Source organism: Plecotus auritus (genome assembly GCF_963455305.1).
Source record: "Plecotus auritus genome assembly, chromosome: 1".
Taxonomy (NCBI): domain Eukaryota; kingdom Metazoa; phylum Chordata; class Mammalia; order Chiroptera; family Vespertilionidae; genus Plecotus; species Plecotus auritus.
Genome location: NC_137770.1, coordinates 141,727,913 through 141,754,540, shown reverse-complemented (window position 1 = coordinate 141,754,540; position 26,628 = coordinate 141,727,913). Strand labels below are relative to the sequence as shown.

Genomic DNA, 26,628 nt, shown 5'->3' with positions numbered 1-26,628 from the left:
CACTCGGGCTTATCTTGGACTACACGTGGGTGACCATCTGAGCTGGTCTGCCAGGAACGGCAATGGTTTCTGCATCTTGTCTTACCGTCGTTATTAATAGCGTCCCCGTTCTCTGTCACCAGCCCTTTGGTTTACATTTAAGTATAAGGTCACCCTAGCCAGTCGACACAGTGCTGGCAACACTAGGACTGAAGACCCTACATTTCAATCACCAGATCATCCATGTAAGGAAATGTTTTCCCAGTTGTCCAAAGTCCTTAATTAGTGAGTTACAGGGTGACATACAGCAATGTGTCCCTTAGAAAGAAGACATGTAACACATCAAACATGAGGTCTCTGGTTGAAACATTTTGGTTTTGTTTGTTTTTCACTTTGTTTTGTTTTTCTTTCATGGTCATCAGTGCCTTTGAAAATCACATTTATGACCTCAGCAAGCATTGGTTATTTCTTTTGTGTCCTAATGTTGTCATCTGAAGCTATCTTATCCTTAGGATTAAAAAAAAAAAAGAAACCTATCAGAGTAATTTCATGTATGCTTGGTTCTAGCAATGATTTCTCTCTTGAAAAACTTACATAAAGGAGGTTGACATGCTTTCCACAGTCCTGTAATTTAATTGGGCTGTTGAGAAGTCATATGTAATTATGGTTAATGTCCATCATGATAGATGTCCCTTTAAGTTGTGTTATAAAAACCAACAAGGAGCCAGTACTATAATAGTTTAACTCTGACTGCAAAATCACCATCTTTCATCCCATCACTTGTCTTTCCTTTTATTTTATTTTAATTTTTTAAAATATGTTTGTTATTGATTCATAGAAGAGGAAGGGAGAGGGAGAGAGAGATAAAAACATCAATGATGAGAGAGAATCATTGATTGGCTGCCTCCTGCACGCCCCCTACTAGGGATTGAGCCCAAAATCCGGGCATATGCCCTGGCCATGACCTCCTGGTTCATGGGCCAGTGCCCAGCCACTGAACCACACCAGCCGGGCTTGTCTTGCCTTTTAAATGACACTTTTTTGGTGTGTTAGTTTATTTTGAGTCATGAATTGCCAACATGGAGCGATTAACCAAGAAATAGTTTTGCACCTTCCTTGGTTAACAGAATTGGGGTTGAAAATTTAGCCCCTGGTATCATTATTATAGTTCTCTATATAACTGGAGGAAAATCAAATTTCAAGTTTTTCCCGCTTCTCTTCTGCCTTTCACAGCAAATTTCAAAGGATAGCAGTAGGCAGATTGGTTTATAATGGCAATTTTTAAACCCAGAAATTACATTAAACCGAAAAGCATGGTATACTTCAAATAGTTTTCTTCCAGAAAACATCTCCACAGCAACAGCAATGACAAGAATAGTATTTTTTCATGAAGATCTGACTTAGAGAGCTTATGTCGATGGCAGAGTTCAGTTACTGTTTTCCAGAGTCCCCTCTCACAAAAACTGACATTCAGCAAAAAGCTTATAGTAAGTTCTGTGTGCTTTGGGGAGAAATGTAGTCAGTGCAACAGCAGCTTAATACAGCGCCTTCTCAAATTGTTTTCCATTCCTGTCCTCAAGGAGGAAGAACAAAGGGCTAGTAACCAGTGCAAAAGAAGCTTTCCCGCATAGAATGGTCAGGAAGTTGAACTATTCAAGAGAACATGTTGTGCTGTGATATACTAGTACGTCCAGATTTCATGGTCCTTGAAGATTTATGTCAGTTAGCTTCACTGGGAATGCCTTGCTCTTTTGTGCATTCCACATAGAGTTTGGCTTTCAGGAATATCTACAGAGGAGGCAGCCTACTTTGTCCATGGGGGAGAGGAGGGTCCCAGCAGTTTGAACATGCGGTCTGCTGAGGGGGTACCTTGGGCTGCCTGGAAACTAAACGGAGTTCAGAACTAGTGGGAGAGCTGCCCCCATTACTAGTATGTCCATCTGAGGCCCCTGATGGGCTGTTCTCACACTTTCCAGATAGCCCCAAGAAAGTATCATCTGCATTTAAAAATTGATTTTTTTTCTGCTTGGATTCAGCTAGTTAGGAACCCCCACACACTTGGGGCAGGGCTGGGTGCTATCTGTTGTAGGTGCACTCTTATCTCGTTTACTCTGGGGTTTTGTCTCTGTGCTATGTCAAATGACAAGGAGGAGCTGCTAGGAGCAGATTGTTCACACACCAAAGCAAATCGGGTTGGTGTTCCAGCCCCAGGACCAGGGACCTCTGGTTTAGACTGACACTCTGGGATTGCAACTTCTTCCCTCCCCTCCCCTCCCCTCCCCTCCCCTCCCCTCCCCCTCCCCCTCCCCCTCCCCTCCTCCTCCTCCTCCTCCTCCTCCTCCTCCTCCTCCTCCTCCTCCTCCTCCTCCTCCTCCTCCTCCTTCTTCTTCTTCTTCTTCTTCTTCTTCTTCTTCTTCTTCTTCCTCTCTCTCTCTCTCTCTCTCTCTCTCTCTCTCTCTCCCTCCCTCCCCTCATCAGACCCCCCCCCCCACCCTTCTGACATTAATAATTTGAAGACAAATAACAACAGCTATACAAGAATCAGAATAATCTGGACCTGGGGGACTGAACACAGATCCCTCCTGAACCTGAGGACATAGTAAGGTTAAAACAAGTTTCATCTGGCATTTGCCTGAGGGCCACCGGTACAGACACTGTGTAAGATTAGATCCTCCTTAAAGCAAGATGACCAACTAATTCCATTGCAAAATCATGGAGACCTTGAGTTACCTGCCCTGTCCACCCAATTGCATGCATGATTTCATAGGAGATTCACCACATCTTAGATTTCAAGGAAAAGTCCTGTTAGGAGTTGGAGTTCTTCTTCCCTTTCCATTGTGAGTTCAGCTCACTCCCTGGCATGTCCACTTTCCTTTTGGTCTATATCCTTTGTCCATTAGGGGCTTCCGCATCTTTTTGCCCTAAATGGCCAAAATATGTCCCCCACACGGCCAAACGCACGGGGACCCAAGGTCAGAATCTGGAGGATAGGCCAGCCATTGTTCTGCACGGATTCTTTATCTAAATTAATCTAAAGCCTTGCCTGATTGTCCTGTAAACTGGGTCAAGGTATGGTCAGCAGGCTGACCATTGTCCTCCTCCCCCTCAACTGAAGGGGCCCACTACACCTTACAATATCACATTCTTCCTACTAGTGGTTGTACTACTTTTAGATATTGATGTTGCTTAGATTATTTTTCCATCCTTTTTTTGTGAACATTGTGCCTATTTTCACTTTCTGGGAAATTTGCCAGTTTTTCAAGGACTGGGCAAAAAACAAAATAAATATTTGTAGGTAGTTTAAAAAGACAAAGTAAGTCAGACATACCTCTGCCCATCCAAAGTAAAGCATTTTAGTTGCTTTTCAGATATCTTAAACTAATTAACTTGAGAGAGTCAGAAGATTGATTTAACTAAGTGTACTTTTCAGCTCTGTGATCCACGGTGTGTGTGTGTGGTGGTGGTGGGGGGGGGGGGGGTCCGGAGTCAAAGTGTAGGCAAATGAGTACAGACTTTTTAAAGCCTAGTTAAAGTGCTTGAAATGGACCGTGTCAAACATAAACCACCCCTGTGTATGCTAATCAGGCTCCAAGTAGTGCCAGAAAGTGTTTACTTAACAACATTCAGCATACACTCTTTCTTTTAAAGAAAGTTTAAGGGATTTCACTGAAATTTGGTACGTTCAGCAGTTGGCTGTTTATAAATATGTGTAGCAGCCTATGTGGGAAGCTGACTCAGTGTCTGAGATTAAAGACCAGAAGGTTCGCGCCGGTGATCCCTGTGAAATGTTTCCCACCCCCGAGCTGCGAAGTCTCAGCGGTTGGCCGAGGTGGAAACAGGCAGCCAGTGTCCCTGGGAGGGAGGCCCGTCACCTGTTGGGGCCTCGGGAGCGCGCGGCGCGGGGGCGGCGGCGGCTGGGAGCGCAGCCCGGGTCGCTCCGGGACTGTCCGCGGGCGGGAGCGCGGGCGGGGGGCGCCGCACGGAGACGCGGGGAGGCCCGGCGCTGGAATGCACTTTTCTCCAGCCGGAGAGACTTTGCACGGGAGTGGAGAATAGTTTGGGGTGGGGTTTCGCACCGTCTCCTCCCCGCCCCCTCACCCCCGGATCCCCTTCCAGGCGCTTTCTGAGAGCTTTCAGACCTGCGCTGGGAAGTTTAAAGAGCAGAGGGGAGTTTGTGCTGGAGGCAGGGACAATGGAAGAACAGGAAAGCCGGGAATGCGAGCCGTGCCTTCCTCACTCAGCGGACAGCAGGCACATGCGGGGTAAGTAACAGACTCATTCAAAGATGGAGTGACGGTTACGCGCGTCCCTCGCCGCTTGCTGCGTTTTACAAGTGGAGTCAGGGCTCAGGGCAAAGAAAAGGAGTTATTTCTCGGGGTGGCGCGTTTTCAGAACTGAGTGGAGAGCTGTGATTTCTTGGGTTTTTTACTTTATCTCCGGCAGGATTTTCGGAAGTGGCATGGCACTGTCCCATTTGGAGCACAGTCAGCAGTCAGTAGCTGCTGTATCTCTAGGCAATGACAAATGCATCACTAAAAGCAGCTTTTCCTCCTCACTGCTCCAGCGCGGGAGAAAGCAGTTGTTGCTCTGGAGCTCTCGCTGGGGCGGCAGCATTTCCATTCATTGGTTGGGGGATTTCATGAGGCAAATGGATGGTGGATGCCAGTTTTGTAGTGTTTGCGAGTGAAATCACAGAGTTTGGGGATGTTTCATTTTACAGATCAGAACAGCCGGGGAGCCATGTACATCTGGATGATAGGTGGGACTCTGAGTCTTCTGTGTGTTTTAATTCAAAAGTTGAGAGTTGTTAGACAATGTTGGTGAGTTTTCTTTGGGCAGTTTCCCTTTAATTGTTTTTATAATAGACTTGTCTTTTCCGTAGGGAATTTCCAGAAGCTTATGTTGTTCCAAAAAAAATCCACAGAGGGGTTGGGTAGGAAAAGGACTTATTTGCTCTCCAGAGTCTGCTGCCAGAACCTATCGTGCAGCATCATACAGACAGCTGTTCATAAACCACCCTACCCACCCACCCCAGGTTCATCTGGGTCCAGTTAGCAGCTAAGTCTTGCTTTCGGGACTGCAACGCTGTGTGGGAGTAGGGATTGTTCACAGGGGAAAAGGTGTGTGTGTGTGTGTGTGTGTGTGTGTGTGTGTGTGTGTGTGTGTGTGTGTGTGTTTTTAAAGACTGAAGGGAAGTAACAAATGACTCATCCACACTGAAAATGCAAAAGTAAGCCAGACAGAAGAAAATGTAATTACAAGAGGCAGAGGTCCCCCTCCCCTTCCCAGCCCCCCACCCCCCATCCGTTCACCCCCCTCCACCCCTCCCCCGGGTGAAATGCAGGAAACTTTAAGCTTAGAAACCCCTGGAAAATCCCTGAGTCTTGTATTCATCAGTCCTGGCATCGGTTTGCACTTCCAAAGCAGAGTATTCTCCTTGAAGGCGCCTGGTCAGTGGGGTCCAGCAAGAGATAAGGCTTCCTCCCGCACCTCCCCCACCCTTATTTGATAGGACCGAATCCTAAGGCAGGAATTCAGCCTCTGGGCCTTTGCTGCAATAAATGGCTCAGAATCTACATGGGCAATTAGAATGGGACCAATTTAAGAAATAACTTTCAAAGGAGCACAGCAATGGAAAGATGCTTGAGAGCCTTGAGCTGGTCCCAAAGAGAGAGTGTGATCACTTTATTCATTTATTTAATGAATATTGAGCACCTGTTATGTAGTAGTCACTGTTTTTAGCTGCTGGGGATCTAGCAGCAAACAGACTAATAAAAGTACTTGCCTTCATTGAATTTATATTCTAAGGGCTAAGTTTGGGCGGATGGGGGCGGTAGAGACAGATAATGAGCAAATAAGTAAAATATATAGCATGTTAGATGGCAGGATTGCTAGATTTTGCAAATAAAAATACAGGATGCCCAGTTAAATTTGAATTTCAGATAAACCAGGAATTATTTTTTTTTTAGTATAAGAATAGTCCATACACACTATTGGAACATACTTATGTAAAAAATTATTATTTATCTGAAATTCACATTTAACCTTCCATTCTGTATTTTATCTAGCAACCTTATTAAGTCTGTGGGGGAGAATAAGTCAGGGAATAGGGAGTGCTGAGGTGGGGCTGGGGGGTGAAACTACAGATAGAATTATTAAGGAGAGCCTCACTGGTGTGATATTTGAACAAACATCTGAAAAAGGCAAGGGAGGGAACAGCGAGGACATGGTCAAAGAACAGCAAGAACAGGAGAGACAGCTGGGAGGAAGAGAGGTTAAGAGGTAATCCCAGGCCGGGTCGTGCAGGGACTGTGACAGTGTGGTAAGGACTTGGGCTGTTCCTTCTAGGGCGGTGGGGAGCTGTTTGGCGGCCCTGACTTGTCTTATACAGTAAAGGGTAATACTGGGTACTGTGCTGAGAATGACACAAGGTGGTGTGGGGGAATGCTTCTGCAGTGAAACAGGCAAGAAACGGCACTAGCTTGGACCAGCAGGTAGTAGAGCATCAAGTGGTGACAAGAAATGGTCTCGATGTCCATTGAAGGTGAGGCCAAAAGAATGTGCTGAGGGACTGGGTGTGGGACATCAGAGAACCAGAGGAGTCAAAGATAACTTTGTCTGCACAGCTGAACGAATGGAGTTGCCATTTCCTTAAACCGCAAAGCATTTGAGGAGAATAGATGAGAAGGTGTTTATGGCTTGGGTCTGTAAGGATTTGAGAAGTTTATCAGGCATCCAAGTAGGGCTGTTGATTAAGATTTGGGTACTCATGACTGGAATTGAGAGAGGACTGGGGACTGAGTTGTGCTAGGATGGGGTCTGTGTGCAGATGGAAAGGTCAGGAAATGTGCCCTGGAACACTCCAGCAATTAGAGGTCAGGCATCTGGGAAGGGACGGTGGAGAGGTGGTGAAAGGGGAGTAAGAATCCAGGTTAGATTTTTAAGATCTCATAGAGTTATGGGTAAGAATGATGCTGTGAAGGGGTGTGGCTTCATTTCCAGTTTTTGGTCAGCACAAGGACCACACAAGGGAGGCCAGGCCACTGATGCCCATATCACCCATCACACTGCATGTCCATCCCTGTCACTGCACTCTCCATTGTATTGTTTACGTACTGTATGTGTTTCAACCAATTACAATGTAGTATTCCAGGGCACAGACCGTGTCTTCACCCTTACATTCCCAGAATCCAACAGCATCAGACATGCAGAAGGCACTGGATAAATACTTGTTGAACAAAGGCTTTGAGTTTATCAATCTACTATAGATAAGGACCCCTTGGGTGATCATGTAACTTATTGTCCAAACTGAGACACTTTTGAGAGTGAAAGGAAATACTATAAATAATTTCTCTGAGACAACAGTTGCAACCCAGATCTGTTTTGGCAAACTGGGGCATATGGTTGCCTCAAGAATAGCTCTAATCAATGAGATTTCCATGGCTGAATAGGCAGGCTACTAGGTAAGTAATAGGATGAAAGTGTACTGCCAAGTGCATTCTGCAGAGCAGGCACTCAATGATTATTGGTTGAATTTGAGTCTAACTATATCATGTTCCCTTTGGAGGCTATGGGCTCTTCAGAGTGACCCTTGGGATGCATATATCTGCCCACAGCACCCTGAGGGTCTGCCTTTGTCTGGCCCCTGAGACCTTGAAATCCCTATGCTGGTGAAGTGCTGCCAGCCACCTGCTTACCTCCCCACCTCCTGATTGCCAGTGTTTTAGGATACTTAGTATTCACTATGGTGGCAATCATTTTACAGTGTGTAAGTGTAGCAAAGCAATATATTGTACATCTTCAACTCAGACAATATTAGATCAATTACATCTCAGTGAAGCTGGACAAAAATAAATAGTGTTGGCAGCCCCACAGAGTGCAAGCCTGGGGAGTCCCAGACATTCCGGTCTTCGCTCAGAAGTCTCCTCTAAAATTTCCTCATCAGTCTCTCTTCCTTATCCTGTTTTATTCTTCAGAGCACTTATCAAGATGTGAGATTTCTATTACATATTATTTGTTTATCTGCCTCCCTAATTATAATGTTGACTCCACAATAAGGGAAGGGAATTAAGTCTATCTTGATCACCGCTTTACTATGTTTCTTAACTCCTTTCAGTGTACAGGGCAGGCACTCAGTAAATATTTTTGTGAATGAATGAATTCATTAATCAACTAACCAACAGTTGAGAAAAAAAATGCTTTTCTGGGTGAGGAAGGGGCTGTAACTATTTTTCCTAAAATCTATATGAGAAACCCTCTCTCTCAAAAACTTAATTTTAAAGGTGTTTTTTTTTTTTAGAGGAATATAATGGCCCCGTTTTAGGTGTACCTTCTCTGCCAATTTGTATATGATGATCTTTATGATATGAATAAGGGAGCTGGAAAACTGGTGAAGCCTGTGAACATAGGATATATATTAGTCAGATAGGCTGATTGCTCTAACAGTCTTTGTGATTTAGCATAATCAGGGCTTATTTCTCAAACATAGTAGAATGTGGATCTCCTGGATGGACCCCCTCCAGGCTGACTCTGGGACCCAGGCACCTTCTGTAGAGTCAGAACATCATTCCCCAAGGCCTAGGAGGCTCTCCCTGGAACTTTCACTGTCAACTGGCCAAAGAGGAAAGAGAAAGAGCATCAAAGATAATTCAGGAGGTCCAGGGGCCAGGACTAAAGATGGCTCACACTTCTGCATTGACTGGAATTAGTACAGGGCCCCAGCTAGGTGAGGGGACTGGAACACACAGTCTTCCTGTGTGTGCAAGGGGAGGATGTTATGGTTTGAATACATACCAGGAGTGGGGAACCTGTTTTCTGCCAAGGGCCATTTGGATATTTATAACATCATTCGCAGGCCATACAAAATTATCAACTTAAAAATCAGCCTCCTATATTTGGTAAAACATTTAATTAACTCACCCCTAATGTCTTGGCAGGGCCGGACCAAATGATTTTGTGACCCTTATATGGCCCGAGGGTTGGATGTTCCCCATCCCCTCTTGTCTGACAGGCCCAGATAGGCTGTACAGCCAGGCAAAGCAGCAGCTCCCCATGATGTTCCTATGACGAGAGCCTCTCTTACAATTTAAAAAGCTACATCTTAGAGGCAGCTAGCCAGGAGTCACTATAAAGAAGTGACTTCTTCCCTAAGAGGCTGTGACCCACCTAATCTTGACCCTAATCCTGTTGCTGGCTCTCAGAAAGATATCAGGCGTGTAATGCCTCAGTGATGTACAAAGCCCCGGTTCCTTGTTGCAGGTCAGCTGACCCAGCCAAAGCAACTTGAGTTGTGTCCAGGAAGCCAGCCTGGGCAGCTCCTGAGGTCGCCGGTCTGTTGGGCAGCTTGTTATGTGGATGACCCATCTTCCCCGTCTCTTCAGGACTCACCCCATTCCTCACTTCTGCTTGCGCTTTCCAGAATGTGTCCATCCCAGCCAGAAAGCCCTTTGGAATTCAGAAGAGTGCCTCTCTAACACTCCTGCCTTGTGCCTCCTTCTTCTCCTGCAGGGGCCGTTCTCTGCCCCAAGCTCCTGTTATAAGTGAGCCACTGGGAGGAGTTGCGCCAGGCTGTGCAGAGGCTGGAAGGGACCGGAAGGGGAAACTGGAAGCCTGGCCTTCATACTACAGCCTCCTTATTTTGTCTGAGGTGGATTCCCAGAATAGCAAACAACTAGACACACCCATATTTAAATGTTAGCACCAACACATTCTGGACAAGAAATAAAACTGTATTTCTGTTTGGATGGCTTGGATCATCTATTCATGAGGATAATGAGGAGTTGGCAGGACTCGGTCTCTGGTTCAATGGCTGTGGAATGGTGACAGAACGTCCTCTGCCTGTTCCCTCTCTTGTTTGTTTCTATCCATGCTTAGTTTTTCCCCTCAGTTGAAAAACCACATTCTCTCTAAATGACTGGAATGGGAGAGTGGTCACTGCTCCCTCAGGCATGGGCTTGGCAGCTCCTGAGAGCTGAAGCTTACTGAGGAAAGTGGTGTGGGGTTGCTGTGGGTGCTGGTGATAGCGGAGTAAGTCCTGGTGGTGGGATGGAGACAGATGGGGCTGACAGCTGGAGTGAAGCGCAAGGCAGGAAGGTGGGACCGGAGGAAGGAGCGGGCTTCCAGGGTGATTAGATTCTGACTGTGCCTTTAGCCATTGGTGCATTAACCACTGATGCTATTTGCTGCTTTCCTCCAAATCGGGTTAAACCTTGTTAAACAACTGGAGACATTTAGAGGAATCCACAAGACAGAGAAAAAATAGAAAAGCGAAGGAAGGTTGATGTGACCCGCCCAGTGCAAAGTGTTTGAAAAGAGTGGGGGTGTAGAGAGCCAGTAAGTGGGGGCTGCTAGGAGTGAATGCTGACAGAAGGTTGATGCTGGCTCCACACTGCCCCTCATCGCGCCTTTCCCAATTTATTTCAAAGGAAAAAGTGGAAAACTCCCTTCGGTCTCCAAGGGGCTACTGTTCTGGCTGTCTCAACCTCTTCCTCAGAGTCTTGGATGAAACAGAATAGTTTGTGTGAGTCTGCGACAAAGCTAGGTAGAGGGGTCGTTCTGTACCTGTTGGTATTTGAGGCGCAGGAGTGTATACCCATGTGGGTGTGTGTGGATGTTTGTGTGTTATGCCTGTGTAAAGAAATCCCCTTTCTAGAGATTGTCCTGCTAATTAGCCTCGCTGTCCTGAATATTTTTTTTTCTTCAAAATACATCATTTTAATGAAGTTAAAAGTGATCTTAAAACTCCATTTAAAAGTGAACATTGTTAGGTCAAACACACAACTTTTGGCTAATACAAAACTCATATTCACGTGCACACTCAAAGGATAAAGCTAAATCTCTTCAGATTGTACACATCTTTACCAGCCTGAGATATGGCATTTTCTCCATCTAGCTCAGGGGTGGGCAAACTTTTTGACTCGAGGGCCACAATGGGTTCTTAAACTGGACCGGAGGGCCGGAACAAAAGCATGGATGGAGTGTTTGTGTGAACTAATATAAATTAAAAGTAAAGGAGCGGAGGGGAGAGCAAGAGAACCGGATAGAACAGCCGGATCCGGCCCGCGGGCCGTAGGTTGCCCAAGGCTGAAGCTTCATTCCCTAGTTTCTGTAACTTCTGTATTATCAAAGAAGAGACCACAAAAAAATGGTAGCCATCATGTGAGTCCACGCAATAAGAAAGTAAGCAAAATCAATGAAATTACAGTTTATCTCCCAATATCTTTTAAACCAATAGTTCTATCTTCTTTGCCTTCTAAATGTACTGCTGAGACTAATGAAAAGTAGAAGAATTAACAAATCTGGCTGTTGTGTTTTTTCCCCTCCTTTTTCTCATCAGTGTCTGATGGAGATGCTGTAATTAGCAATGTAATGAGAAGTGAAGGGTAAACAAGAAGAATTACTCCCAGAACATGCATTTAGGGATGGAAGACCGGAACAGGAAAGCCAGCAGAGTTAAAATATTCTCTATGCCTCACCAAAGGGGGTCATGCCTAGAGTTCCACACACAGATGTTTCTAGGCAATGAAGGAGGAAACTGTTGGTGCCATTGCCTTCAGAGGAGCTAGCTTATTCCTAAGTCTGGACACCTGTCGCTCTACCTTTCTGGCATGGAGGTTTGGTTCTCTGTTTATCTGAGACTCAAATCCAAAATTCTCAAATATTGGATCTCTCTTTCTACACATTCCTTTTAAAGATAAATAATTGGCAAATAAGCTCGCATTGGAAACTTATTTTTTAAAAATAGTTTAGGGTATATTTAAAGGCTTTAGATCTAGACGCCTCTTTGCATATCTAATGCTAGTCCCACATCCTCCTTTTGTTAATGAAGAGAGTGAGTCTGAGCGGTCAAATTGTTTGTTGGAAGCCTAGCTCTTAAGGCAGGACTCCTGAGACCCAGCCCCGTGCTTTCTCAGGGGGACTCGGTGGCCACGGACGTTTTCCTGCCGCATCTGTAATACTGTTTAAGAGCTGTTCCCTGTGACAGAACCTGGCGAGTTCCTGAAGTGCTTTTGAATGTTCACTACTTTCTCTTCCTATTCTGGTTTTTAAAGAGGTAACTCCCTTTTCTCAGTTAACTGGAATATTCCAACCTGGCACCCATTTGCCAACCATTGAGAAGGAATGGAGAGGCCCTACTCATGTCCTGCACTCAGAGCCTGTCATTGCCTGCTTCCGTTCTGACCCTACCAGGTCAGAGGCCTCTAGAATGTACCCTGTGTCTCTTCCCTTCATTGTGTGTCTTAGATAAAGTCCACTTCAAGTGAAATGTGTCTAAGCCTTTACTTTACGTCCCTTCAGTTATTACCTGTAATAGTATTCTTACGCTTGCTTGGTTTATGTTAATGGGGGAATCAAACTTGTAAGTGGTTCGCCTGTCAGTTATTATAATACCTATTTTTGATCTTGGAGGAGATTAAACAAATGCTTCAGAAACCACCTTCAGGTATAAAAATCTAAAGATCCTGTTACCAGGATGATGGAATTAAAAATAAAGAAATAGCCTGGCAGGCATGGCTTAGTGGTTGAGTGGTGACCTATGAACCAGGAAGTCATGGTTCGATTCCCGGTCAGGGCACATGCCCGGATTATGTGCAGGAGGCAGCTGATCAGTGATTCTGTCTCATCATTGATGTTTCCATCTCTCCCTCTCTCTCCCTCTCTGAAATCAATAAAAATGTATTTTTAAAAAATAAAGAAATAATTTATTTCACCGGAGTACTCTTCGGTGAAGGTAAGAGCTAACCCAATTGCCTAAAAACTCATCTGAACAAGTGTCTCATTTTGAATAACTGCAGGGAAATAGTCAGAAAGAGCAGTTTTTTGCTGAAACATCTTTATTTCTAAAGTGTGATTTTTCATATTTCATAATTGTTGACTTTTTTTCTTCTTGACAAACACACACACACGAAATCTGCTAGGTTATATTCATACATTAACAGCTGCCACAAACCCTCTCAGTATTCTGTAAATGAGATTTCTAGTGTGAAATCATTAATTTAACTTTTTTTTTTTTTTTGTCTTCCAGAACAAGGAAAAAGCAATTTGCATGTAACGTCATTAGAAGATGCAGAATGCCGAAGATCCAAGGAACGCCTTTCTAATGGGAACAGTCGAGTTTCAGTTTCCAAGACTTCCCGAAATATCCCAAGGAGACACACCCTAGGTGGGCCCCGAAGTTCCAAAGAAATACTGGGAATGCAAACATCTGAGATGGATAGGAAGAGAGAAGCTTTCCTGGAACATCTCAAGCAGAAATACCCCCATCATGCCACAGCAATCATGGGCCACCAGGAGAGGCTGAGAGACCAGGTACGAATGTGCTACCATTTTGTTCTGCAAAGCTCATTCTTTAATGAACATGAAGGAAACCAAAGTGACCTTTGGTTTAAAAGGGAAAAAATAATTCAGTGGACTGTGCCCACCACTAAGTTGCTCCAGATCTAAAGAAGAGAGATCCAGAGAGTGGGCAGTTCTCCCAAAAGGGTCCTCATGGTCACCCACAAATGCATCTGAAGTGCAGGCAGTGAAGGGGTATTACTTGACTGAGTAAAGCATAGGATCAACTGCTGTGCACCCTGTTAGCACTGAGTGCTTGGCACAGTGAATGAATGAGTATATAAATACGTTTTCAGAGTAAAACAGAGCACAGAGGGATACACTTGAGATAAACCCCTTTTCCTTAAGAAGCTGACATTAGGGTTTTATTTCTGCTCACTTTTTTTTTTTCCTTTTTAATCACAGATGTTTTCCTTTTGCATGCTTGGTTTTCTGCTGTCTTCAGCTACCTGTTTTCTCAGGTTATCTTGACAGCCAAACAGATAGCACCCAAGTGTGGCTTGGGGTGTTTTTGTTTCTTGTCTGTGTGCAATTGCTTTTAGCTGACAGGCAGTGGGAGGCCTCCTCTGTCGACCTCACAGGCATGTTATCAGATTGACCTTTCAGGATGGGGAACATAGCAAAGGACTCAGAGCATTTACTGATTTGGGTGGTCAGGGAAGAGAGCAGGCTGTTATTGATTCCCACCCTCCAGGTAGAGAGGCAAGCACAGTGTTTTAAGTCTGCCAACTTGCAAATTAGTTAGTTACAAAAGTGATGTCTAACTAACTCAACTTTTGAGCATCCATGGAAGTCGAGATTATCATCAGCTTAAATAATTTAAACCTATGCTTTATCTCAATTTCATTTTTTCCCCTTAAATTCAACCTTCTAATCTATAAAATCTTTATCAGAGTGTCTAAAACCGTGACATGTGCTTTATGGACTAGGTGTTTGCTTTCTGTTCACATTGCCAAAATGCAGTTGACCTAGAGAGGAGAAAAGAAACAGGAGCCCTGCTTGATGTAAAGATGTGCAGATTAATTCTTCGGTAATTAAGGAAAGGAAGGCTATCTTTTCATTTCAAGCATACACGCATACTGCAGAGCTATTGTGGGTTGGGTTCCAGACCACTGTGATAAATCTGGTCATAATCTTTTTGCTCGTAGCAGGTCTTGTCTTCCATTTGTAAACAGCACATCTGTCAAGGGCAATAAAGTGAAGCACAGTAAAATGAGGTGTGCCTGTATATAGAAAATACCCCTATTTTCTATTTTTAAATTGTACTTACTTTTTACTTTTCTCAGTTTTATTAAGATATAATTGATAAATAACATAAATGCCCTTGTTTTCTATTGATAGTAGAGTCACGATCCATTTAAGTACTAGAATCGGCACCTCTCCCTATGTCACTTTTTGGTGAGACACCATGTTTTATATAAAGCAGTTTCGATTGAGGAAACTCACTTAAGGTAGTTACAATTGCACAATTTGCTCAGAAAAAGCTGGGAGTTGAATCCAGATAAGTTTGAGCTCAGAATCCTTGTTTATTCCACTGTTCTGTAAATGGAAGACCACTGATTATAGAGACAAGGTAGTATGGTCTATGTCTGGGATGTAAGGGTCTTGGAGTGTGTGTGTGTGTACATGCATGCACATGCACATGTGACCATGGGGACAAGGGTCAGGGTAAAGGAAGTTAGAAAACTGATTATGTATTAGGTGAGGAGGGAAAATATTTTTTCTTTTTTTTTTAAATAAATCTTTATTGTTCAGATTATTACCGTTGTTCCTCTTTTTTCCCCCCATAGCTCCCCTCCACCTGGTTCCCACCCCCCCCACACCACTGTCCTCATCCATAGGTGTAAGATTTTTGTCCAATCTCTTCCTGCACCCCTCACACCCCCTACCCCCGAGAATTGTCAGTCCACTCCTTTTCTATGCCCCTGATTCTATTATATTCACCAGTTTATTCTGTTCATCAGATTTTTTATTCACTTGATTTTTAGATTCACTTGTTGATAGATATGTATTTGTTGTTCATAATTTTTATCTTTACCTTTTTCTTCTTCTTCCTCTTCTTAAAGAATACCCTTTAGTATTTCATATAATACTGGTTTGGTGGTGATGAACTCCTTTAGCTTTTTCTTATCTGTGAAGCTCTTTATCTGACCTTCAATTCTGAATGATAGCTTTGCTTGGTAGAGTAATCTTGGTTGTAGGTTATTGCTGTTCATCACTTCGAATATTTCTTGACACTCCCTTCTGGCCTGCATAGTTTCTTTTGAGAAATCAGCTGACAGTCATATGGGTACTCCCTTGTAGGTAACTGTTTTTCTCTTGCTGCTTTTAAGATTCTCTCTTTGTGTTTTGCCCTTGGCATTTTAATTATGATGTGTCTTGGTGTGGTCCTCTTTAGATTCCTCTTATTTGGGGTTCTTTGCGCTTCCTGGACTTGTAAGTCTATTTCTTTCACCAGGTAGGGGAAATTTTCTGTCATAATTTCTTCACATAGGTTTTCAATATCTTGCTCTCTCTCTTCTTCTGGCACCCCCATAATTTGGATGTTGGTATGCTTGAAGTTGTCCCAGAGGCTCCTTACACTATCTTCATATTTTTGGATTATTTTTTCTTTTTGCTTTTCCGGTTGGGTGTTTTTTGCTTCTTTGTATTTCAAATCTTTGACTTGATTCTTAGGATCCTCTAGTCTGCTGTTGGATCTCTGTGTATTATTCTTTATTTCAGTCACTGTATGCTTAATTTCTGATTGGTCCTTTTTCATATCCTTTAGGGTCTCACTAAATATCTTGGAGGTTTCTAGAAGATTCTTAAGTAACAGTATAACCGTGGTTTTGAACTCTATATCCAGTAGTTTGCTTTCCTCCATTTCTTTCATTTGTGACCTGTTTCTTTGTCTCCACATTTTGGCTGCTTCCCTGAGTTGATAGAGTGGCTTTGTGTGCTAGGTGTCCTATAGGGCCCAGTGGCTCAGCCTCCCCAGTTACCTGAGGTGGACACCCTTGGTGCACCCTTTAGTGGGCTGTGTGCACAGTCTTGTTGTAGTTAAGCCTTGATTGTTGTTCGTATCACTGGGAGGAATTGACCTTCAGGCCAACTGGCTGTGAGGACCAGCTGCGACTACAATGGGAGAACTGCTGTGCTGGAGAATCCCTTATGAGTCGTGACTTGCTTCAGTGGAACTTTGGGCTCACTGAGTCTTCCCCTTGAGTGTGTCACTTATGGATGTGAAGAGTTGTAATCTGGTATAGTCTCACACTGACCACTGGGTACACTGGCTCTTGGATCTCCAAGGAGGTGCAAAGTCAGCCACTGCCTGAGGCCACCCAGCAGGAGCTACAGAGAGATCTGCAGATTCCTCCTCTTTGTTTGGGGTTTGGAAGTGTCCAGATGAGGCCTAGCTGTAAAGCATGCAGCAGATCTCTGACCCAGCTGCAGTTTGTTAGGTTTTAGGTTGTAAGAGGACAGGCCATTCATATGCAAAAGTATGTGTGCACAGCTTGGGTGGAGTTGTAAATTGGGTGGGGCGAGGTGTCAGGGAATCACCAGGGTGGAGTAAACAGCAATGGCTGCCAGTCAGCCCTGTCCCGGAAAGGTCCCTGGGTCTCTGTGTCCCATGTCCCCATGCAGGAAAAATGATCGCTGCAAGCATCTCTGAGAGCAAGCCGCCCTCGTGTTCCGGCCCGATGCCAGACAGTCCAGTTTCTCCCCTTATTAGTCTGGGTCCCCAGAGTCTCACCCGGAACTGGAGTTCAGAGCAATCAGGAGCTTGTATCTCCCTCTCGATAAAAAAAAAAAAAAAACAGCGCACCCAGTTGCCAGCCCATTTTGTGTGCACCTCTGTACCTCCGCACTTTCGCACCGCCGCACCTCTGCACCTCCTACCAGTCTCAATGCGCTTTTTTCTTTCCTTCTAGTTATAGAGCTTCCATTCAGCCAGTTTTCCCGTGGTTCTGGATGATATTTGTTTTGTCTCTTAGTTGTTTCGATGTGGTTGTGAGAGTCAGCAAGTACAGGTATCTTGGTTGTTCGGGAAAATATTTTTTAATGTTAAAACATATTACTTTCTCTCTGAAATATAGAAATTAGTCTGTCAAAAATGGTATGTTTCTCATGTCAAAAATATTCCAGTTATTATCATTACTGTTATTATTTGTGATGTCATGATTATTGTTACTACTGTGATGATGGTGCTTTTAGGTTAAAACAATTACATGGGGAGCCTAAATATAGCTAGAAGGTTGTAAAGGGCTCATGGTGTCAGGTGACAGGGAATAATGATGTAGGTTAGTGGCCTCAATCTCTGATCTCTTGTCACATATATCTCTGCCCTGGGTGTAGTCCAGCCATGGCTGGGCAGCTGTGCCTTTGCTGGTAATTCAGGAGGAATTTTTGTATATTCCAAGCTGACCACCCAAAAGGAGAAAGATTTTGATGCCTTGTTATGTACATATATTTTTTATTCCACTGCTTTGTTGCAAATGGACCTTAGTCAGCATTGTAAACATCAGAGATAAGCTCAGGCCATGGTGTACGACAGTGGTTGGCAAACTGCAGCTCGAGAGCCACATGCGGCTCACGAGCCGTGGTTTGCCGCTCTGTTGACTAATGAGTTTGCCGACCACTGGTGTATGATATTTCTATGAAAAGCACTTTATCTAATGCCTTTTCCATTCTTTTTCTCCTGCCACTCATTTCCTTCCTCTGTCCTTTCCTCTTCTCCATGACACCCTTTGTTTCTCCCTGACCTTCTGACAATGGATTAGTCCAGGCTTCTTTTGCAGGAAGATACATGAGCTGCCATAAGGAGGAATTCAAATAGCACACGTCTGATGCTCTTCTCTAGATTCTCAATACCATGTTCTCTTCTGAAGGCTGTTTTCCTCCCAGAGAAGTGGCCTTAGTGAGGAGAGTGCCATTGAATATGATGCTAAAAATGCTGTATCTAGCACCTTACATGAAATTTTTTTAAAAAAAAATTTTATTGAATTTATCAGGGTGACATTAGTTAACAAAATTATATAGGTTTCAAGTGTACAATTCTATAATGCATCATCTGAAAGTTCTATTGTATTGTATGTTAACTACCCAAAGTCAAGTCTCCTTCCATCACCATTTGTCCCCCCGTATTCCCTTCTGCCTCCCTCTGTTATTGGTGCGGTGCCCTCTGTGTCCCTACCTGTTGCAGGTGGAAGTGGAATTCTTGCAATATCAGCAAGGAGAGGAATTTTCTGAGACTTGCACAGGAGGATGAGTGATATTGATTTCTGTGGAATTAAACCCCTGGGTTTCCAAGGTCCCATTTCCCTCCATGCCGCCATGGAAAAAGCCCCGTCTTGTCTTTAGCGGTGCAGGAATTAAAGGCAGTGCCCAGAGCTGCCTCTCTGTATTAAAGCACAGTCTAGTCCAGCATCTGGCTAGCTTAGTTTGTGTTCCCAGCTGCAGTCCATTGCTTTTGGGGTCCGCATGGGCATGGGCCGCTTAAGGTCACATGGCAGGCTAGCACATGGGCAAGTGTAGGTCACAAGCAAGAGAGTGCAAGGGAGCAGGAGCACAAGAGAGAGAGAATCTTTTGTCTCAGGGATATAACTAGGAGCTTCACCAATTAATCCTTCAGGATTTTTCGGACTAGCAGTGGCTCCACCCCTCTAGCCAATTATCTTTTTCCCAGGTTAGACTGACAAACAAGCACCTTCCCTGCCTTCGCTGTGCATATGCCATCTCCCCCTTTGTTGGACCGCTTCCCCCAGTGATGTGCAGCGAATGGACAGTGGTTCCTTAGGGAGTGTGAAATTGCAGCTTCCTGGTGAAGCTGCCCAGATGACCATGCTTGTAATGTTTGGCCTCCCCTTTGCTCTTTTCCTATTATTAATATTAATAACTAGCTAATTATGACAGTAGCACCTCTGGGAATCACCATATTGTTGTCTGTGTCTATGATTTTTTTTTCTTAATCCCTTTACCTTTTTCACCCATTACACAAAATATTTTGATACTAAGGGGATCTAGATTCTAATCATTACACAAAATATTTTGAAACTAAGGGAATCTAGATTCTAATTCCTTGGTATTATATAAAAAGAGAAGTAGCACACACTTTATATTTTGAACATTGAATTTAAACTCTGGAAGATTCATGGTTGAAAACTTATATTCAAGTCTTTTAAATTTAGTCAACCAAGAATTTTCCAAGGTCTAAATTATTGTAAAGCAAACTAGGTTTCTTTTCACTATCTTAAAAAAATGCAGATGACCATTATTGCAGCATAGTGCTTATCTGCATAATAGCAACTGTCATTATCACTGACTTCCCCAACCTTCTGTGCAGGGCAATCAGACTGTGATGCTCTATCACCTGGCAGCTAAGGCTTGGCTCTGGAGTCAGGCAGGGCTGAGTTGGTATCCAGCCCCCATTCATGTGCTAATTGTGTGATTTGGAGCTAATAACTTAATCTTCTCTGTCTCAGTTCCCTTATTTGTCAAAAGACAATAATAATTATATCATAGAGTACTGAGAAAGAAAATGATGGATCCTTTTACTGCTACAATGACAGCTCTTAGCATTACACTATTCTGGTTTATGATGTCCAAAAGAAGAGTCTCAGAGGCTCTACTGGTATTTTCAAATTAGTATTTAAATTCATTTTATTTTTTATTAACACATATTTAAGTTACCCGAAGAAGTTTATTTTTCCTATTGACAGAACAAAATTGTATTATATTTCTGAAACTTACTTGTATTTTTCCTTAATGAACACTTAAAATTTGGATTTCTTTTACTTATTCATTATATGTGTGTGTGTGTGTGTGTATAAATGCATACACACACACACACACACACGCACGCGCGCACTTACAATGATAAAGGCATTGTGAGGGATACAAACAATGAGACATGACCCCTGCCTTCAAATCAGTAAAAGAAATAAGACATTCAGGTACCCAGAATAATCTCTCAAGATCCAGCCCAAATGCCCCACCTTGTGAGCTGTTCACAATATCATGCGGTACCTATACTATGGCACATAATCATGCCTTCATTGTACATTTCTTTATGTTTCTTTCTCCCATTTAGAATATGTTTTTAGAGCACAAAAACCTAGTCTTAATCACCTTTGTAAATGCAGCATTTAAGGAGTATGCAACCTAAACTAGGCATGATCAATTTTTGTTGAATGAATGTATGAGCCAATATTTTTAATACAGTTAGAAGGTGATAGATACTAATTGAGTGGTACAGATAGAGAGGGGTGGGGAATTGAGATTGGTTGCAGTTTGGGCAATCAGAAGAGATTGAGGCTAAGAAGCCAAGAAAGGCTAAGTAACTTCCTTCAAGTCAAGAAGCCAGCATTTGAACCAAGGTCAGAAGTGGTCTTTCCACTTATTAGTGACCTTGGTGTTTGCTCCCTTCACCTTAAATTTTTCTAATGTTTTGGTAACAGATTACTCAATCACAGTGGGTCAAGTAACAGAGACATGTCATTGTCATTTCTTTAAAAAGATAAATCTTATTTAATTGCAGAGCACCTGAGGTGACCATAGAAAATGGATTTCTACACATATTTTACATTAAAAGTTACTTTTCGGAAATAGCTCTGAGTTCAGAAAGGTCTGGAGTTCAGCAGTCTTCTCACAGTCTTGGGCGCTGTGTAACTATACAATTTGGAAATGCTCTTCTTATATTTATTTAATTAATTTTAATCTTCTCCTGTGGATATGTTTTTATTGATTTTAGAGAGAGAGGAATATTGATGTGAGAGAGAATCTAGATCAGTTACCTCCCATACGTGCCCCAGCCAGGGACCAAACCCACAACTTTAGTATGTGCCCTCACCAAGGAATCGAATCCACAGCCTTTCTGGTGTACGGATGATGCTTCAATCAACTGAGCCATAGGCCAGGGCAGAAATGCTCTTCTTTCATTTCTTCACTAGCGAAGAAACAGATGTCTAGGTGGCCTCTCACCTACATGAACAAGCTTCTTCTAGATTCAGAAACCTTTTGTCAACCTTTACTCTCAGTTACACACATAATTTCTCTTTAACTAGGTATAACAGTACCCACTTTGCAGTTACAATTAGTTAATATGTATTCTTATATCTAATGTGGTCAAGTCTTAGGAGTAAAGAGTAATGCATTTTAAGTTAAAAGTCTGATGTGTTCTTTCATTCAACACAAAGAGTAAGAAAGATATGAAGGAGACTTTTCCTTTCACATGAATATCGCTACAATAAGGAGATAAGACCACGAACATTAACACTATCTGAAATGGCGTCACTCATGCCAGGAGGCCTCTTGCCAGCTCCTGTCCTCAGCGGGGCTGTGCTGCCGAGTGCCCGGCAGGCCTCTCTTGGTGTTTGTGCGGAAGTAGGATTACACTGTTGCACTGGAGCTGTTTTCTCTGTGCCTGGTTAGTTTGGCACCACTCACCATTGTCTACTGTAGTCTATGGTATCTATGCACAAGTGTAACTATACTACCGATTGTGAAAATGAAAATCAGGAAAATACCTATCAGCCTGTTTATTCATAAACATCCAAGTTCTAGTTTATTCTATTCTTTTTTAACAATCTCTCAAGAACTTCATTCATTGGTGAAGAGTTGTTCAATGGAATTTGGAACTGGAGGCTTTGGTCAGACTCAACATTATCCATTCCCTTGACTGACATCTCCTTTTCAGAAGGTATATATACTTGATTTTGTCAGAATCATGGAAAATGACACAGTTAAAAACAGAACAAGAGAACTCTTTAACTGCATTTGAATCAGAAGACCAGGTCTTAAGAAACAAACACTATTTCAGTTTGGTAGAATACAGGCATTTTTACTTCTCTTCCATTAAAATGCCCTGAAAATAATTAGGAGTATTAGAAAGAGGAAAAAATACCCCTCTTGAATAAAACAAGGAAATGATCAGGACCCTTTAGGGAAGTAGGGGTTATCTTGGTGGGGACCCATATTCACAGAATATAGAAAGAAAAGTTGAGTTAAAGGAGGAATGTATGCTACCAACAATATTATGATCTTGACCTCATCTTCGATAGATGGAGCTTTATTGATGGAGAGCAAGGTTAATGAAAGAGAGGAGGAAGTATTACCAAATCACAACTCGTGCAATCACAGAATGCTGTGATTAAGAGCTTTGCCGTGAGCCTCACAAACATTGAATGCTACAAACTGAAGAGTGAGGGTGACATGTGTTTAGGATAAAGCAAGTAACATATTTTTGTGGAAAAGGCATTGATATCACAAACCAGAGATGCCTTGCTTGGCTCTTTCCTTTTGCAAGCTAGTTTTCAGTAGCTATCCATTCAAATGTTAGTTATAATAAAAAAGGAGACAATAGGAGACATGTACCTTAACACTGATATATCAATCAGGATAGTCTTGATAATGCTAATAAACCCTGTGGATTGTGGTAATTTCCTGTGTGTGTGTGTGTGTGTGTGTGTGTGTGTTATAATACAAAAACATTTTAGAGAAGCTGTCCTTGCAATGACTTATTGATTCAGGCTACTTCCATTTTATAACAATGCCATCTTAACACATGGATTACAAGTCACATGACAGAGAAAGAGAGAGATAGTGGGTTCTACACAAACTCTTAAATATGTTAGCCAAGAAGTGGCATATGCCACTTTCCTTTATTGTAGCTCTTGGTTCTGGCACCTGCTGGGATGTTTGGTTTATTCAGATTTTAGCTGTGGAGTCTAGTTTAGGAAGGAAATACCCCATTTACTTATATCAGCTCTCCCAAATATAAGTAATGATTTCATCAACTTCATTGTACTATATATAGCACTTTACACCTATCTGTACAATAGTATATCACATTTATATAATATAAATTAACATATGTTTATATCTTTATGTAATGGCCTCTTTATGACTCCTTTTTGATGAATTTAATTGTATCATCATAGAACTTCCATCACAATGAATTACTCCTCATGCTGCAGATCTCAGTATCAGTTTATATCTTGAGGACTAGACATAGTTCCTCCAACATGTATGAAAAGTTCCAAATTAATCAGATTTTTGCCTACTACATTGGTCTTAACTCTGGCCAATATATATATATAAAATTCACAAATATTCATCTATATTCATGGATATATGTATCCATGAAGCCTGGAAGGTGAGGCTAATAGAACTAAAGATCCACTGGTAGACCTTTCAACTAGTAGAGGACTTTGGCTATGTGAGGGTCTGGGTAAAAGGCTAGTGTGTACAAGGGATAGATTTTTAAAAATTATACGTGTTTTGTAAATAAATGCATACATAAATTTAAAGTTTATGAATTACACTAAAGGAAATATACTCAACTAAGAATTTTCTTTTTAAAGCTATTAATCCTATGTAATAAAAGCCTAATATGCTAAGTGTCTGGTCATCCAGTCATCCGTTCAACCAAGCAAAGCATAATATGCTAATGATATGCTAAGGCCACTCAACCGCTCGCTATGACGTGCACTGACCACCAGGGGCCAGATCCTCCAACCAGTAGGTTAGCTTGCTGCTGGGGTCCGGCCGATCGGGACTGAGCAAGAAGGGCTGGACACGTCCTGGAGCCCTCCCGCGGTCACTCCCAGGCTGGCCAACCTCTTGTGTCTCTCCCCAGTCCAATTGTGCACTGGTGGGGTCCCTTGGCCTGGCCTGCGCCCTCTCGCAATCCGGGACCCCTTAGGGAATGTCGGAGAGCTGGTTTCAGTCCAATCCTGCAGGCCAGGCTGAGGGATCCCACTGGTACATGAATTTGTGCACCATGCCTCCAGTTTCTTATAATCCAAAGGGAAAAATGATGAGAGTATAGCCATGTTTAGTAGCAAAAACCATTTAGCTGTTTTGAAGTAATGATTTTACAGACCAGTCTTTTACCTAAACCTGAAGGGAAAAGGAAACTTCTTGGTAATTAAGAAATATAACATAATGTATATGGAATAAATAACAATATAAAGAGGGAAGAAATACCCTACATGGACTGCCATGAACATGGAGAATGTTAGATAAGTAATTATCATTCTTTTTTGTCAGCTACTTTTTATAGTGGTGAAAAGGTAGAGAAAACTACAAGGAGAACATATTGGCATCAGCTAAAATTGTGGCACTATTGCTCTTTACACATGTTATTTCGTTTTCCCAACAGTCCTGTGGGGTAGACACTATTATTAACTCTCCGTAACAAAATGGGACACTGAGCACAGAACACATAGACAATGTGTCCTATTGTTTGTGGGGACCTTGCTCTCAACCTACAGATTATATCCTCTTTCTAATGAGTGACAGAATTGAAAAACAGTCTGAAATGCTGAGGAAACAGAGAAGGAACAGAATAGGGGACCAGTTTGCTTGTGTCCATAAGTATAAAATGTAGTGGTGATCCTAGAATGGCTGAAGTGCCTGTGTCCTAATTACATTGGCCTTCAATAATTCAGGGAAGAAAAGGAACTTGGCATTAAAGAAGCAGTGGCATAAATAGTCTCTGAGAAGATAAAAATTGAGAAAATTTATAAGTTATAAGTTGCATTTAGAAACTTGATATTAGTGTATATGTGAGTGAGTGTTTAATGAACTACTAGAGACCCATGGATAAAGAATATGATAGGATTGAAAGAATCAGTATAAGAATGTCTTCAGAATAATCTTGGCTATGTCTAAGGGCAATCAGAATGTCATCAGAAATAATAGTCATCTAAATTTGGGTGTGATGAGAAACAATAGTTAAAAAAAAAAAGCAGAAGGAGCAGTCTAATGCTTAACAGATGATGCTACTCAAGGGACCAGATGAAGGAGTTAGCTTGGAAATGTTTCCCAGAGGACTGATATTTTGAAATGCAACTTAAAGGGTGTTAGAAGTGCATTTTAGATTTCGAATATTACATAATAGGACACATTGTACTAGGGATTCAGCAATCAATAAAACTAAATTCAAGGGGTTAGATTTTACTTGCAAAATTAACTTCAAGTTGACATTAATCATACAAGACAGAGAAAAAGAGAAGAATCCTAAATGGTAATCGTTCATAACACATGGCTCTTGATCTATGGTTTAATTGGGTGCCACCAACCGCTGTGACAGCTTTCGTTTTAATTAGTGTTGTGGAAGAGCAAGACAACACATTTTGAGAACAGTGCTATATTAAGAAGAGCTTTGCAGAAAATCAAAATAAGATTCTCCTGGAAAACCTGCTAAAGAGTGCCTGGGAGTCAGTGGGAAAGTAAAGGGGTGTCAGGAACCGAGGTATAGCTATGCAGAGGCAGTCACCTGGAAAGTGGGTAATCAGCAAAACCTAGAGAAAATTGTCACCAAATGAGATGGAAATTTCGGTATTGAATCCAAAAAAGACCAGTATGATGCAGCCCAGCACATGGATGCAGAACTCATATTGCAAATGTCTAACTTGTCCTTCCTCTCCTCACTCATCAAGCTCACTTCTTTACTATCATTCATCCTTTCTCCTGCAGGTGTTTTCTTGGACTAATTTAATCAAATGGTTATTTATCAAGGATCTACGCTATGAGCTCAGCATTGGGCAGAGTACAAAATACCTACCCTGCAAAGGATACCTGACTTTAGTGGGAAGAGTAGTGACTTTGGGGTTCCATACAACTGAGTTTATATATGCTAGGTCACTCAGTTGTGTGATTATAGACAGTTCAGTCCATTTCTCTGAGGCTTTTTCTTAACCGTAGAGATGCGACAGACAGTGCTATCATTCTGAGGATTAGATGCAACATTTCTCCACTATAATAGATGTTGACTGCATGCTAAAACTCTTGTTATTAAGGGGATTACATTCGACTTGGGAAGTCAGATTCCATTTCTGTTAGAGCAGCATGAAACAGTGTGCATTCTAAATTGCAATGATCTTGACCAGAATCTTGTAAAAGTATGTTCTGCAGAATCCTAGATCCCCAGGCTGTTAATTAGCTGTTTGGAGAGTAGGGAGAAAGTTCCTCATTTGGGGACATTTGTGGTTAGCCCAAATTAAATGAATTTCTACATTTCATGACTGCTCAAGCCTCTCTCCTCTCTTTGGGAACCCCTGGCAGCCACGACATCCCTCCTCACTCACGCCTACCAGTCTTGGGAGTTGGACCAGCCCCTCTTTCAACCCCAATCTCAAGGTGGTTTCTGCCCTTTCTTATTAAAAAGTCTCCTCTTAAACTAGTCCTCAGTAATCAATGTGAGTATTCCTCAATTTAGTTTTAATTCCATTTTGGTTCTGGAGGAGGTGCGAGAAAGACCCATTTACTTCACTGTCATCTTAAAACCTTCCTCAATGGATTTTCAGCAAAACGCTATACAGTAGTATC

At 42.4% G+C, this 26,628-nt stretch overlaps 1 protein-coding gene across 7 annotated transcripts in view; it reads left to right on the top strand.

Annotated features, from left to right (window-relative positions):
• Positions 1-3,891: 3,891 nt before the first annotated feature.
• Positions 3,892-26,628, top strand: part of KIAA1217 — a 315,669-nt gene continuing 292,932 nt past the window's right edge. For all 7 annotated transcript variants that reach the window (XM_080661410.1, XM_080661413.1, XM_080661411.1 and 4 more), the window contains exons 1-2: positions 3,892-4,241; positions 13,004-13,287. In XM_080661410.1, coding sequence (XP_080517536.1) covers positions 4,172-4,241; positions 13,004-13,287 — 354 coding nt within the window. In that variant the 5' untranslated portion in view covers positions 3,892-4,171. The remainder of the gene's footprint in view (positions 4,242-13,003; positions 13,288-26,628) is intronic.